The 12,971-nt window shown below is 45.8% G+C and overlaps 1 protein-coding gene across 10 annotated transcripts in view; it reads right to left on the bottom strand.

Moving 5' to 3' along the window:
• EYA3 (EYA transcriptional coactivator and phosphatase 3) overlaps positions 1-12,971 on the bottom strand; it is a 970,709-nt gene that overhangs the window by 274,921 nt on the left and 682,817 nt on the right. For all 10 annotated transcript variants that reach the window (XM_085647584.1, XM_085647578.1, XM_085647577.1 and 7 more), the window contains one exon: positions 10,159-10,248. In XM_085647584.1, coding sequence (XP_085503710.1) covers positions 10,159-10,248 — 90 coding nt within the window. The remainder of the gene's footprint in view (positions 1-10,158; positions 10,249-12,971) is intronic.

Genomic DNA, 12,971 nt, shown 5'->3' with positions numbered 1-12,971 from the left:
ACCTGGGGATATGGGTCATCCTCCTTCCGGAACTCTGCTGGGCCCTCAATGTGGCTCCCATAGTTAACAAAACCAGATCAGATATGCTCCGGTGGCAGACACTCCCATTGAATCCGCTGGGGAGAGTCACCCTCTATAAGATGATGATCCTCCCCAAGTTTCTGTACATGCTACAAAACACCCCGTGCCCCTTTCCGCGCCCGTGGTTCCGGGAACTGGATAAGATGGTGGTCATATTCCTCTGGGGCGGTGGCAGGCCCCGGCTGGCCTTAGATCGCTGCAGGGTCCCCTCCTACGACGGCGGCCTGAGCATGACTAACCTATATCTATATTACTTGGCCACCCAGCTACTGGTGATCCACGACTGGTTCTCGAGTGGATGGGGCGATCCGGCCTATCGACTCGAGGTGCAATGCCTCGGATTCTCCTCTATCCAAAACATGCTCTATGGAGCAGCGGTCCCCCTGTCGCTCCCTGGCGTCGTGCGGGCCCCTTTTCTCGCGTGGCGCGCAGCTCTGAGGCACACCCGGTGGTCGGGGACGAAAACACAACTCACACCGCTTTGGCACGGGACATGGCTTTGGGAGGTGGTGGGACTGGCGGGTTTTCGGCAGTGGGATCTTCTAGGGATTTCCAATCTGGGCGATATATGGCGGGGGAGCCACATGTGTTCCTTCCAGGAGCTTCAGACCCGCTTCTCGCTACAGTCTTCCCAATTCTATAGATACCTTCAGCTGCGCCATGCGGTCCGGGCCCACGTCCCTCTCGACTACAGATTGCCTTCTCATAGCCCACCTGAAGCTCAGGTGATGTTCGGGTGCCTGGGGAAGGGAGGAATATCCAGCATTTACAAATCCCTGATTAACAATACCCCGGTAGACTGGAGTGGACTGAAGCAGTGATGGGAGGTCTGGGTGGGACCCCTGGATGACGCGGATTGGAGGGACGCCCTTATGGCACCTCGATCGCTTACCACCTCCGCTAGGCTGCGGCTCATCCAGCTCTATTACCTCCACACCGCGTATCTGACTCCGGACCGCCTGTATCGGGCGGGCCTCCGCGTGGACGCCTCCTGTGCTCGCTGTGGGGTGGCTCCGGCGGATTTCTTCCATATGGTGTGGTCTTGTTTCCGCCTGGAGGACTACTGGGCAGCGATTGAGACCGACCTAGCGGAGGTCCTGGGATGGGAGGTCCCCCATGAGCCTAAAATGGCTCTGCTGGGCATCACGGACGGGATGGATGGGTCCCGTAACGACAAGTATTTTCTCACTACTGCCCTAATGGTAGCTAAGAGGGATATAGCGGCCGTGTGGTCACAGCCAGACCCACCCAGAAGGGCTACTTGGAGTAGAGGGGTGGATTGGTGTGCAGCCCAGGAGCGGTCGTTATACGCTGCCCGGGGCTGCCCCAAAAAATTCCGCAAGATATGGGGGAAATGGCTGGGGGGCATATTTTGAGGGGTGAGGGCGCGGGGGGCGGGGGATGGGGGATGGGGGTGGAGGGGGGGTCTTCACATCTGCTTGTCAATGCTTCCCTGATTGACGTTACTGATGCCATGTTCAATGCACTGTTATGTATCATCCTTGATATTGTCCTTTATGCCGAAAATAAAAAAATTGTTTATCAAAAACAGGAAGGGTTGTTGCGGCAGCCACAAGTAAGACAAAATAGTTGACAAATAACCTTTAATGGTGCCCAGAATGAAAACTTGCCAGGCTAAAGAAAGAACAAACAGAACCTCCACAAGAGATGTAGAAAAGGGATTCACATGGCATGAGGAATACCAAACCACAAACGTATCCCAATGGCAGGCATAGACTGTTAGAGTGGAAGGATGTCGGGCTGGTCCAGATGACATCCCAAACTTCAGGAGGGAGATTAAACACCCTCAACTGTAACCGCTCGTTCTCCATGAATAAAGGTGGAACGTGCACTGTTTCTGTGATAGGAGATCCTCCTGAAGGGGCAGCCTGCGAAGGATTTCTGGATAACATAGTCTCAATAACCAGACCGGAGAAACTATGATGATTTGGGCCTGGTCAGTCCTAATATTTTTGAGAACTCTAGGCAGGAGAGGTATCAGCTGAAACGCATACAGGAATCCAAAGTTTTAATCTAACCAAACATGTCTCTGAGGGTAAGCTGCTTTGGAAACTCAATCGTGCAGAAGTGTTGACATTACGCATTATCATTACGCATAATCAGTGGTGGCTTACAGTTTGAACCAGGTTCTCCCCATTCTCAGAAGAGACCTTGTGCAACCTCTGAATGTACACACCATTTGTGATCCGCAACGCATCAAGGGATGGGTTCATCTGCCTTGGCATTCAGAGATCCCGTCAGATGCTGTACAAACAGGAAAATGTTCTGATGTTCCAGCCATGTCCAGAGGTGCACAGCTTCCTCAGACAAGGACCACGACTCCACCCCGCCTAATTAGGTGCAATACCACATGGCAGTGGTGGTGTCCTGTGAACACCTGAATCAACTTTCCTTTGATGGATGGAAAGAAGGCTTTCAATGTCAAGCAGATTGCTCTAAACTCCAAGATGATCATGTGGTGATGAGCGACCACATCTCCACTTCTCCCAGATGGCTGCCCAAACCCAGGAGTGACGCATTTGTCACCACTGCGAGCTCTGGGTGAGGGAAGAGAGATGGGTTTGCGCTGACCAATAGGGTTTCTTCAGCCACCATTACAGATCTTTCGCAGTGCCCTCCGATATCTGCGCCAGGTCGGAAAGATTGCCCTGATGCTGCACCCACTGTGACTTCAGGCCCCACTGCAGAGCCCAAATATGCCATCGGGCTTATTGTACCAGGAGGAGGCGAGGAGACCAAGCAGCCTCAGTTTCACCGAACTCTAGGATAGAGACTCAAACATCATAATCATAGCTCATTCTACATCCAGAGCGGGGGCAAAAAAAAGTGCTGTTGCGGTCAGGTCGAGAGGGAATGGCCAAGGCATCTGGCAGCAAACCTGCTCTCACAAATGTGCTTGAGTGCTTAATCAGTCTGGTCACTAAATAGGAGGGAGGCATCGAAGGACATGCCAATCAGTGAAGACTGAAAATCCCCTGAGAGCCCAGTGGACTGTACCAGGCATGGTGATACAGCGCCACCATAGATGAGGTTGCTCTACCCACGGAGCCTATGAAGTACAGTCAGCACTGGATGGCAAACTTTGTTCCATCCCTGCCGTCCTCCAAAGCCTGGTTGAGGATGGCGTGGCCTTCCTGGGACAGCATGGATAGCAGCTGTGGAACTAAATCCCCCTGTGCATGGGACTATAAATCCCCCTGTGCAGGGGACTATCGGTCCAAGAGGCATGCAGTGTTCACCGCCCACAGGGCAAGGTCAGTAGGAGAAAAGAAGTGCCTTCCAAAGGTGTCAAGCTTCTTGGAATCCCCATCCAGTGAATGCACTTGCAGTAACCTTTGCAGTTGAGACCTGCACCACCAGGCTCTTGGGGGAGGTGTGCTGGAAGAGGCAGGCTAGGTCAGTGCAGAGCCTCTTTTTGCCGTGTTGCCAGGAGTTTCATCGCCCGGTCTCGAATCGTCTTCAGGTGCATCAACTTACACTCCAGGAAGTTCTTGTGGTTGTGCCCTGACCCCAGGCACCAGAGAGAAACCAAGTGTGGATCTGACACAGACATGCGTGTGGCAGTGCCCCACAAGGCTTGAAACCCGAGGGTTTTTGCCGGGTACTTGATGTCCTAGAACACTGGGAGCAAAGCATAAAATGGTGGCAAATTTGATCAATAAATGACTCTGGTAGCTCTTCGGACCCGAGCTGTTGGCACAAAACTAAAGGAACTGATGTCAGCACACCGGAGTGGTGCCTATATAGGCACTGCAACGTCACTTCCGACACAGACAATAATAAAGTAGAGCTGAACACTACCTCCCAGCGTGCAGAGGTACTACTCAGATCCAGTCTGATGCCTGGGTAATATTATATGGTGAACAATCTGAAGCTAGAATTCTCTATTAGAAAGTCCAGCATATGGATAATATGAGGCACTAATGGGAAGTGCAGTTAGTGCACTCATAAAAACGTGCTGGGTAGTGGGCAAGTCACAACTAATAATGGCTAAAACCTTTGAAAATGCCTATAGCCACACCATAAACATTCATAACTCACTGAATTATCTCACACTTACTGAAACGAAAAATATAATCACAATCACAACAGATGCTACTGCCCAAAACAATAACCAGACTCCAGTGTATAGGGATCCTCAAAGCTATGGGTCACTGATAATACTGAGGCCAAGCTAAGAGGAAACTGCAAGCTACACATATGTCCTGTAACAGAATACAGCTCAACACAAACCCCAAGCCAACAATGAAAACATTTGAATCTCAATGCTGTGAACTCTATGTTCTAACTGGCAATCACTTGAGCTTCTTAACAAGTCTGTTCTTTTTCCACCTTCTAGTCTATCCATCTCCCATTCTGCCCCCGCCTTTACCCAACAGTGGAATCTGTTTAAAATGTAGTTTCCCAGTTTTTCTGGTTGTGTTTGTCTCTCCATGTCGCTTTCTCTATTCATACTTCTCCAGCTCTTACTCCCCATCTTTACTCATCTGCTTTTGAATGCAAACACTTTCCCTCTCATTGTGTCATTCTTTACATGTGTCTCTCTCTCAAAGGATAGTCTTCATTCTGATTCTGTTCATTTTTTCCACATCACTTAACCTCTTTCCATAGGTACCAGCTTTGTGACAGTTCATGCTGTAAGGGAGGTTTAAACAAGTGCTTCCCCATAGTGTGCCGTTTTTGTATAAGTAGGATTGTACACCTGATTCAAGCGCTGTTCCTTTCCTTTAGAAGGGGAACTTCTACTGTTGCTGTCCGCGTCTTGTAAGTTTCATGTGGGAGAACCTTTACTGCTACAAGGCTGTGACAATTCTATCAGGGGAACCTTGTAAAGAAGTTGACAGTACTGTAGCTTTAGTGTGTGCGACACAATCATTCACTGTTAATGCTTAGGCCAAACCTGCTGTGTGAGTGAATTTACACTGCCACCCACACAGTACATGGTTTATTTCTGCATCTTGCAATTCTGCTGACTGTACTGTTGTACCTGTTGTGTGTGTGACTGAAGCTGAACTGCAGATACCTGTGCAGTGACTGTTCTCCGAGAGGGAATTTCACTTTGTTGTAGCCCGTGCAATTGAGTAACAAGCAGGGTGGACTAGTGGGAGCAGTCAGCAGCCGGATTAAAGGCCCCACTGTCAGTGAAGGGAAAGCTAGTTGGTAAAATTAACATTCTGTCAAAGTGCTTGTAGCATTCCTTGTTTGAATACTACTTTATAGTATTCCTCTCCACTTGCATTATATATCTCTCTAAAAGTTAATTCAAGTATGTTCCTCTGTTAATATAGACTGTGTCAAGGGGGCATTTTACAGACTTTAACAATGTGGAAACTAGCATATGTGCTGCATTTGTGTAAACTACAAACTAAAATGACAAACACATGTAATTTGTGGAATAAAGTACGCTGCCAAATCCTGTAGATCTGAAATATGGCATAACTTCTAACCATGGGTAGCAGTGGCACCTGAGCACTTCCTAGCACAGTAGACAGTGCAAGTATGGTTGAGCAGCACTACTGGCACACTAGGTAGCCCTAGTGTATTCGGCAAACAGCACTCAACCATGAAAGGCCAACTGGCACATTACGCATCATCTTATTAATCGGAACGTTGGTACATTGGAACATTTGAGCAACCTTTGAATATACAGGAAACAGTGTGGCATCCCAGCAATACTATGGCAAAAAAAATAGATATATATATATATATTCACTGAAAAAACCATAGGTTTCACACACGTTATAGTTACGAATTAGCATTTAAAAAACCTTGCAAATTCACTTAAAAAACCATAGGTTTCACACATGTTATAGTTAGCTGGACATTTCACTCGTAAAAAATCAATGAAATTCCCCCGTTATAGTTACTGCAGGCAACTATAACTCACGCGACCGCAATCCTCTGCTGATGACGTCAGATATTACATCACTGTATTTAGACACTTATTTACCCATGTCTTCTTCCATTAATCTTTAGCTATACATATATTACAAATATTTATTTTTCAGAAAGACACATATGTCATCAGTGATGTAATATCTGACGTCATCAGCAGAGGATTGCGGTCGCGTGAGTTATAGTTGCCTGCAGTAACTATAACGGGGGAATTTCATTGGTTTTTTACGAGCGAAATGTCCAGCTAACTATAACATGTGTGAAACCTATGGTTTTTTAAGTTAATTTGCAAGGTTTTTTAAATGCTAATTCGTAACTATAACGTGTGTGAAACCTATGGTTTTTTCAGTGATTTTGTACGTTTTTTTAAATGCCAAGTTATGGGTTTTTTTTTCAGGTTTTACACCGTGCGCGCACCGTGCGCTTCACGCACCGTGCGCGCTCTGTGGGCACCCACGGTTCGCGGTGCGCGCACCTCGCGAATTTAAAAAAAAAAAAAAAAAATTTTCTCCCTTGGGGGTCCTTCTGTGACCCCCTGACCAAGGCTAGGGGGTCAGGAACTGTCCACTCTGCCCCCTTTTCACGTTCTCCACCTTTGTTTTTCACCCCCTCAGACTGCGAGAGACAAAATGGCGGCCGACACTTCCTGGTTTCGACCGATTCGAATGTTTACCGACATCTAACAACCAATCAGAATTGCACTCGCGCACGGCAGGGTGCTCGCACAGTGCGCGCGTATAGATATTGATATGCTTTTAAATGCTATTTTCTCAGGAAATACTGAACAGATTTACACCAGACCTGCAAAAGGCACTTCCTTGACCTTATGGCTACCTCTCTGCCAAATTTCAAGTAATTCTGTTCAGCCGTTCGGGCTGTAGCTGTGTCTAAAGGTCCTATGGAAAAATGCATGGGGAAAACGCGTTTTGGGACCCCCCTTTTTTCTCGGCCCCTGCTTGACGAATCACCCCGAGACTTTCAGGGTAGGAGCTGAACGGAGCGCCCCATTAGTTTTGAAAATTTCGCGAGGATTCGTCAACCGGCGCCAAAGTTATTCAAAATAGAATTTTGAGATTTCCTATGGAAACTAGGTTGTAACTATAACTATATATATATATATATATATATATATATATATATATATATATATATATATATATATATATATATATATATATATATATATATATATATATAGAGATAGATAGAGAGATAGAGAGATAGATAGAGAGATAGAGAGATAGAGAGATAGATAGATAGATAGATAGATAGATATATACATTATCTACTGGCGGTCGCCAGTAGATAGTTATAGTTAGGACCGTGTTTCCATAGGAAATCCGCAACATTCTATTTGGAATAACCTTGGCACCGATTGACGAATCCTCGCGAAATTTTCAAAATAGGTGGGGCGCTCCGCTCCTTCCCTGAAAGTCTCGGGGTGATTCGTCAAGCGGGGGCCGAGAAAAAAGGGGGGTCCCAAAACGCGTTTTCCCCATGCATTTTTCCATAGGACCTTTAGTCGAAGGTACAGCCCAGGTCAGGGAAGTGCCTTTTGCATATATGGAGTCAATCTGTTCAGTAGTTTGAGAAAATTGCATTTAAAAGCACATACATATCTATAGCCGCGCACCGTGCGCGCGAGCGTAATTCTGATTGGTGGTTACAGGTCAGTCAACGTTCGAATCGGTCGAAATCAGGAAGTGTCGGCCGCCATTTTGTTTGTTGTGGGTGCGAGAGTGAAAAAGAGAGGTGGCGAACGTGAAAAGGGGGCAGGGTAGAGAGTTCCTGACCCCCTAGCCTTTGTCAGGGGGTCCCTAAAGGACCCCGAAGGGTGAAAAAACTTTTTTTTTTTTTTTTTTTAATCGCGAGGTGCGCGCACCGTGCACGCACGGTGAAAAACCATTAAGAAAAAAAAAAAATTTAGCATTTACAAAACCGTACAAATTCACTTAAAAAACCATAGGTTTCAGGCACGTTATAGTTAGGAATTAGCATTTAAAAAACTTTGCAAATTCACTTAAAAACCATAGGTTTCACACATGTTATAGTTAGGTGGACATTTCACTCGTAAAAAACCAATGAAATTCCACCGTAATAGTTAGTTCAGATAACTATAACTCGCGCGACCGCCACTCTATCACAAGGATGATGTCATGAGTGATGCCACTGACCATGTCATGAGTGATGAAATATGTGACATCATGAGCACTGGATTGCAGGCGCGCGAGTTATAGTTATCTGAACTAACTATAACGGTGGAATTTCATTGGTTTTTTACGAGTGAAATGTCCACCTAACTATAACGTGTGAAACCTATGGTTTTTTAAGTGAATATATATATATAGATATAATACCAGGATCCCACAGAAAGACCACGCCAGGCCAAACACGGGCACAGACTCCAATTGAAGATGCAGAAAAAAATTTATATTGCATTAACATGTCGAGATGACGGTCTTGATCACATTATTATACTATAAATATATATATATCCTCTTACCCTCAACAGTATGAAAAGGGACAAGAGTTGTTGCCGTAAGTGTATGGCTCATGGTTCACCAGTTAACACAGTCATACACTACAGAATCTCCTCGCATTTTGTCACACAAGGAAGAAAAGGCAGTAAAATGTATTGCTTTGGATGGGCTCACAAAATTTGGAGAAGGGACAGAAGAGATTTTAACCCAGATCTACTGGTTTGCAATTTGAAATTTAGCTATTTTATTTTAACTATGGTAACTTGGCTGCAAAACATTTTTTTCATTGCAGGTCCACCATTCCATGGTCTCAGGGTGGAACTGTTACATATGAAAGTTATGATGACGGAACACAAGTGAGGTTCATTTCCTGAACCCAGAAAATAAAGGTCCCAGCTGGCCCTTTCTCAAAGCACATGGAGATATTAGGTTTTCTCTGCATGACTGCCAAGATTCCAATGACAGTCCTGGACAGTAGGCAAAACACAGAAAGGATGCACTTAATTGGGTGGCATGCATGACAATTTCTTGGTGTCTCCGAAAAAGGTTTTCCCCATCTTGGAATCAGCAGTGGCTGCATCTTCAGGAACACAGCACACTACACCATGCTCTAAATAGACTTTCCACCAATTTGGAGTAGTGGTTTGGTTACGCCCTTTCTATAAACGAGGCCCTTTATCTTCATCTCTGGGTGGATTTATTCTCATTTGCCTCAATGCACTTCTACAGGCAGGACGGCCACGGAACATGTATGGCAGGTGTAGGCGTGAGAGAGAGATGGGGCAAGGTCTTGTTACACCACTGTTCCAAACACATTTTCTATGTCCTCTTTTCAGGACTGTTTTATCTAAGGAGCACTTTCAGCAAAACAGTTATAAACCGAGAGCTCCACAGCCCCTACAAATCTATGAATATTTTTATTTTGAAATGATTTTAAAAGCAGAAGCAATATTTTGTCCGAGTCCTTGCTTCTTTCCAACAAGTAACGCCGCCATCTAGTGGCCTTTTAGTTTACATAATTTGAATAATGGTGCGCAGGACGCTGGTAATAGTAACTGAGTTATTTAATAACTATTAGAATAATACTCCAAGCCAACCACAGCCAGTAGCCACCTTCAAACCGGTCTACTCAACCCTTAAATACCTAAATGTGACACATCCTACCTAACTCGTTTATTTTGTATGCCTAGAAATCCCATAGTTCCGTATGATCATACAAACAATCAAGGCCTCTGAGTTACCGGATGACTAATAAAGGCAGGAAATGCTTTCTGTTTAGCTGCCAAATGTGAAACAGGTTTATGTTAACCAGTCACGATTTGTACTAGCGAATATAGCAGCGGAAGCTGAATCATCATGTTTTCTAGGAAATCACCCTCTTTTACTCTGGGGCTCATCTGATGGGGCACAGTACAATGCAACATTTAAGTACGTTTACTCACACTGCCCACACCTGTCCGTAGAGGCTGAAATAAAGTACAATGCCACTAGAACCTTAAATATTTAGTGGATGTTGACTATGCCTGTAGGATAAACGTTTTGCCACAAGCTAAAACTATGAAACCTCAGCTCTCGGGGACTGCAGGATAAGTCAAACATCATAGAGTCAGGCCTTTAATGGAAGAACACCTGAGGATTTTTTTTTTGTCAGTATAAATTAGTAAATCAGTCATGCACGTACCTCCAAATCATTGAAAAACAAATGTGTGTCCGCCACTTCAAAAATCATCTCCTCCATTTCCAAACCAGAGCCTAAGACTACATTAGGGTCCTAAAAAGCAAGAAAAGAAGTTATAAATTGACATTTACTCGAATAAATTAACAATTAAATCCCTTCAATAGAAGACTAATGCAGAACACAAATGTTATCTTTGCACTTGGTAGCGCAAAGCAAGGTGTGCTATTTTTAGTTCCAGAGGGACTTCCTCCAAGAATCTTAGCATTATTCTCATCTTTGGGGAAACCAGCAAATTCTAGGGACCTGCTGTTGGTCAGACATTCTTTGGTGTTCGTGCAGTCGAGATCACTGGCTATAGGGGGAGCAGTATTGAACTTTAACTGAAGGCGAGGAGGGGAATGTTGATGGGGAATCCAAAGACAATCAATATGGAGTGCCCGATTTGAAATTCATAACCCCAGGCAACCAAAATAGGTTTTATCAAGCTTTGACAGAGGAGGGTAGGGGGGCGGGCACCAACTTGTCAACAAGATAGAGATTTCCAAATAACTAGAGTTCTCAGTAGGGGTTTTGCAATTTCCAAATGGCAGGGTTCAAAGAAGCGAAGCAACAGATGGATCCAAGATATGCAATGTGGCCCCCATAAACCGAAGACTCACACTGGTTTGGGGCAGTGAAGATCTACCCATTTCCAGGTTGCACTCTAGGTGTTCCCTCTAAGGTTCTAATTTTGCTAACCATTCGCTAAAGATAATTCAACATTTGAGTTTTCAATATTGGTTATCAAATATCAAGAGATTATAAAATTAAAAGCACTTATCCAAATGGAAAAAAGAAAGGTGGTATGTCAATCACACCGCCTGTACATACAAAGTTATAGGAATAGTATTATATGCAAACAAGATAGGTTGGTGCTTACTTGGGTTAATGTACACTACTACCAGCAGGTACAAACAACAACAAACCCAAAAAGTCCACTGTACAAACTAAAAAATGAAGATACCAAAGCATTCATGAGAAAGGACCGAATTAAAGTCCACGAAGAAGTGTATGTAGAAAATCCAGTTCTGGTTTTACTAATACGTACTGAATTTGGCGATTAATACGATTGTGTGAAAGCAACAGCTGACAAGTGTTTCATCACAAGCAGTGACTTTTTCCAAGGGCAAAATACAGGTTGGACAAGTAGCAACGGACAATATACTGTGTAGGAATCATGCGTTAGATCATCAAATCACTGGGTCTTCCAGTATGTAACCAAACTAAACATAATAGGTGGTCGCCCAAGTGGAAGTGTAAATGCGAAGTGAGTGATGAATCCTGGGTAATGGATCCTGGGGTAATTTTTGTTTTCCAAAGCACATCATTCTGAGAAATAAAAATATTTTTGATTGCATCTAAGACTTTTATTGAACTAAGTCATAAGATTATCAAATATTTTCTTGGACATTTCGATCATATTAATCTGAGGTTTCTGACACTCATTGAAGCATATAGATTATTTACAATGTATGTTTTCCTCTTAGGCTGTACACTTGATATGGCAATTTTTCAATCTCTAAAAATGACCAAACTCTTTGTAACGTACGAGTTATTTACCTTTGGTAACTATGTATCTGGTAGAGACGATTCTAGCCGCAGATTCCTTCACATAGAATTATCCCCAGACGTGAGACTGGATCCGGAAACTTTTTGCCACAGCATCCCTGTGCGCCAGGGGGCGGGGCGATACCACGCGTCTCCGCCTAGGCGTCGTCCGCGTACGTGACGTCAGAGAGGTCACATAAGCCCCAACCCGGCGTGCCTACGTCAGTTTTCTTCGTAACTTTTCCGCGCCGCAACGCAGAGCCACTAGGCAAACTGTGGAAGCAGGGGAACAGTGTGCGAAAGAGTAGAAACAAAGAATGGAGACAAGCGACACCATAAGGAGCCGTGCAACACTGCAGCCTCCAAAGGCAGGGGCGGAATAAAGAACAGAGCAGAGCCCCGAGCAGCCACCCTGCCAGCATGTAACCGCCTTCCCACCCCTCCCCCGGAGACAGGGAACATATGTAAAGGCAGGATACCTGTAGCAGGCCTACAACCCCCGGAAATAGGGAAGGAGAGCCAGCGCCAGAACAGACAGGACAACAACAACCCTCCAAACGACCCCAGCACAGAGGGCAACCATCCTCCAAGGAACAAGGGCAGGGCCTGGCCAGGTGACCCCCAGACAGAGGACGGCAGAGGGGCAGGGAGCCCCAGCAACAAGAGGAAGGGAGGGAGAGGCGAGATTGAAGGCAACACCCCCCCCCCAAACCTGGAGCAGCCCGAGGAGCGGGGCACAGGAGCACCATAACCCCATCGTCCAGAGAACCAAGGGGAGGAAGGAACAGCAACAAGACGGAGCAACCCGCCAAGAGCTAAGGAATGCACTCACAAGAAACACAGCCTTCCACCAGGAGGCGAGTGCCGCAACCAACCCACGGGTCCTCGCAGAACGGGGAGGAAGGGCGGGCTGTGAGGGAATCTGTGGCTAGAATCGTCTCTACCAGATACATCGTTACCTAAGGTAAGTAACTCGTACATCTGATAGAGACTACTAGCTGCAAATTCCTTCACGTAGAATAGATACCCTAGCAATACCGACAGGGAAGGAGGGTCTGCGAAAGGACCCCCACCCCAGGCATAACAGGACAGAGGGTCACAGAGTGGACCAGACCTGCGGACCGGGCAATAACCGAGACCCTGCCAGGCAAGAGGAGCCCCCCACAAGCAGAACACCACCAACCCCAGAGGGATGGGGGGGGCGGGGGGGAGAAGAAAAAGAGGGGGGG

The sequence above is a fragment of the Triturus cristatus genome, chromosome 3_2 (genome assembly GCF_964204655.1).
Source record: "Triturus cristatus chromosome 3_2, aTriCri1.1, whole genome shotgun sequence".
NCBI classification, from domain to species: domain Eukaryota; kingdom Metazoa; phylum Chordata; class Amphibia; order Caudata; family Salamandridae; genus Triturus; species Triturus cristatus.
This window is presented reverse-complemented; position numbering and strand designations above follow the sequence as displayed.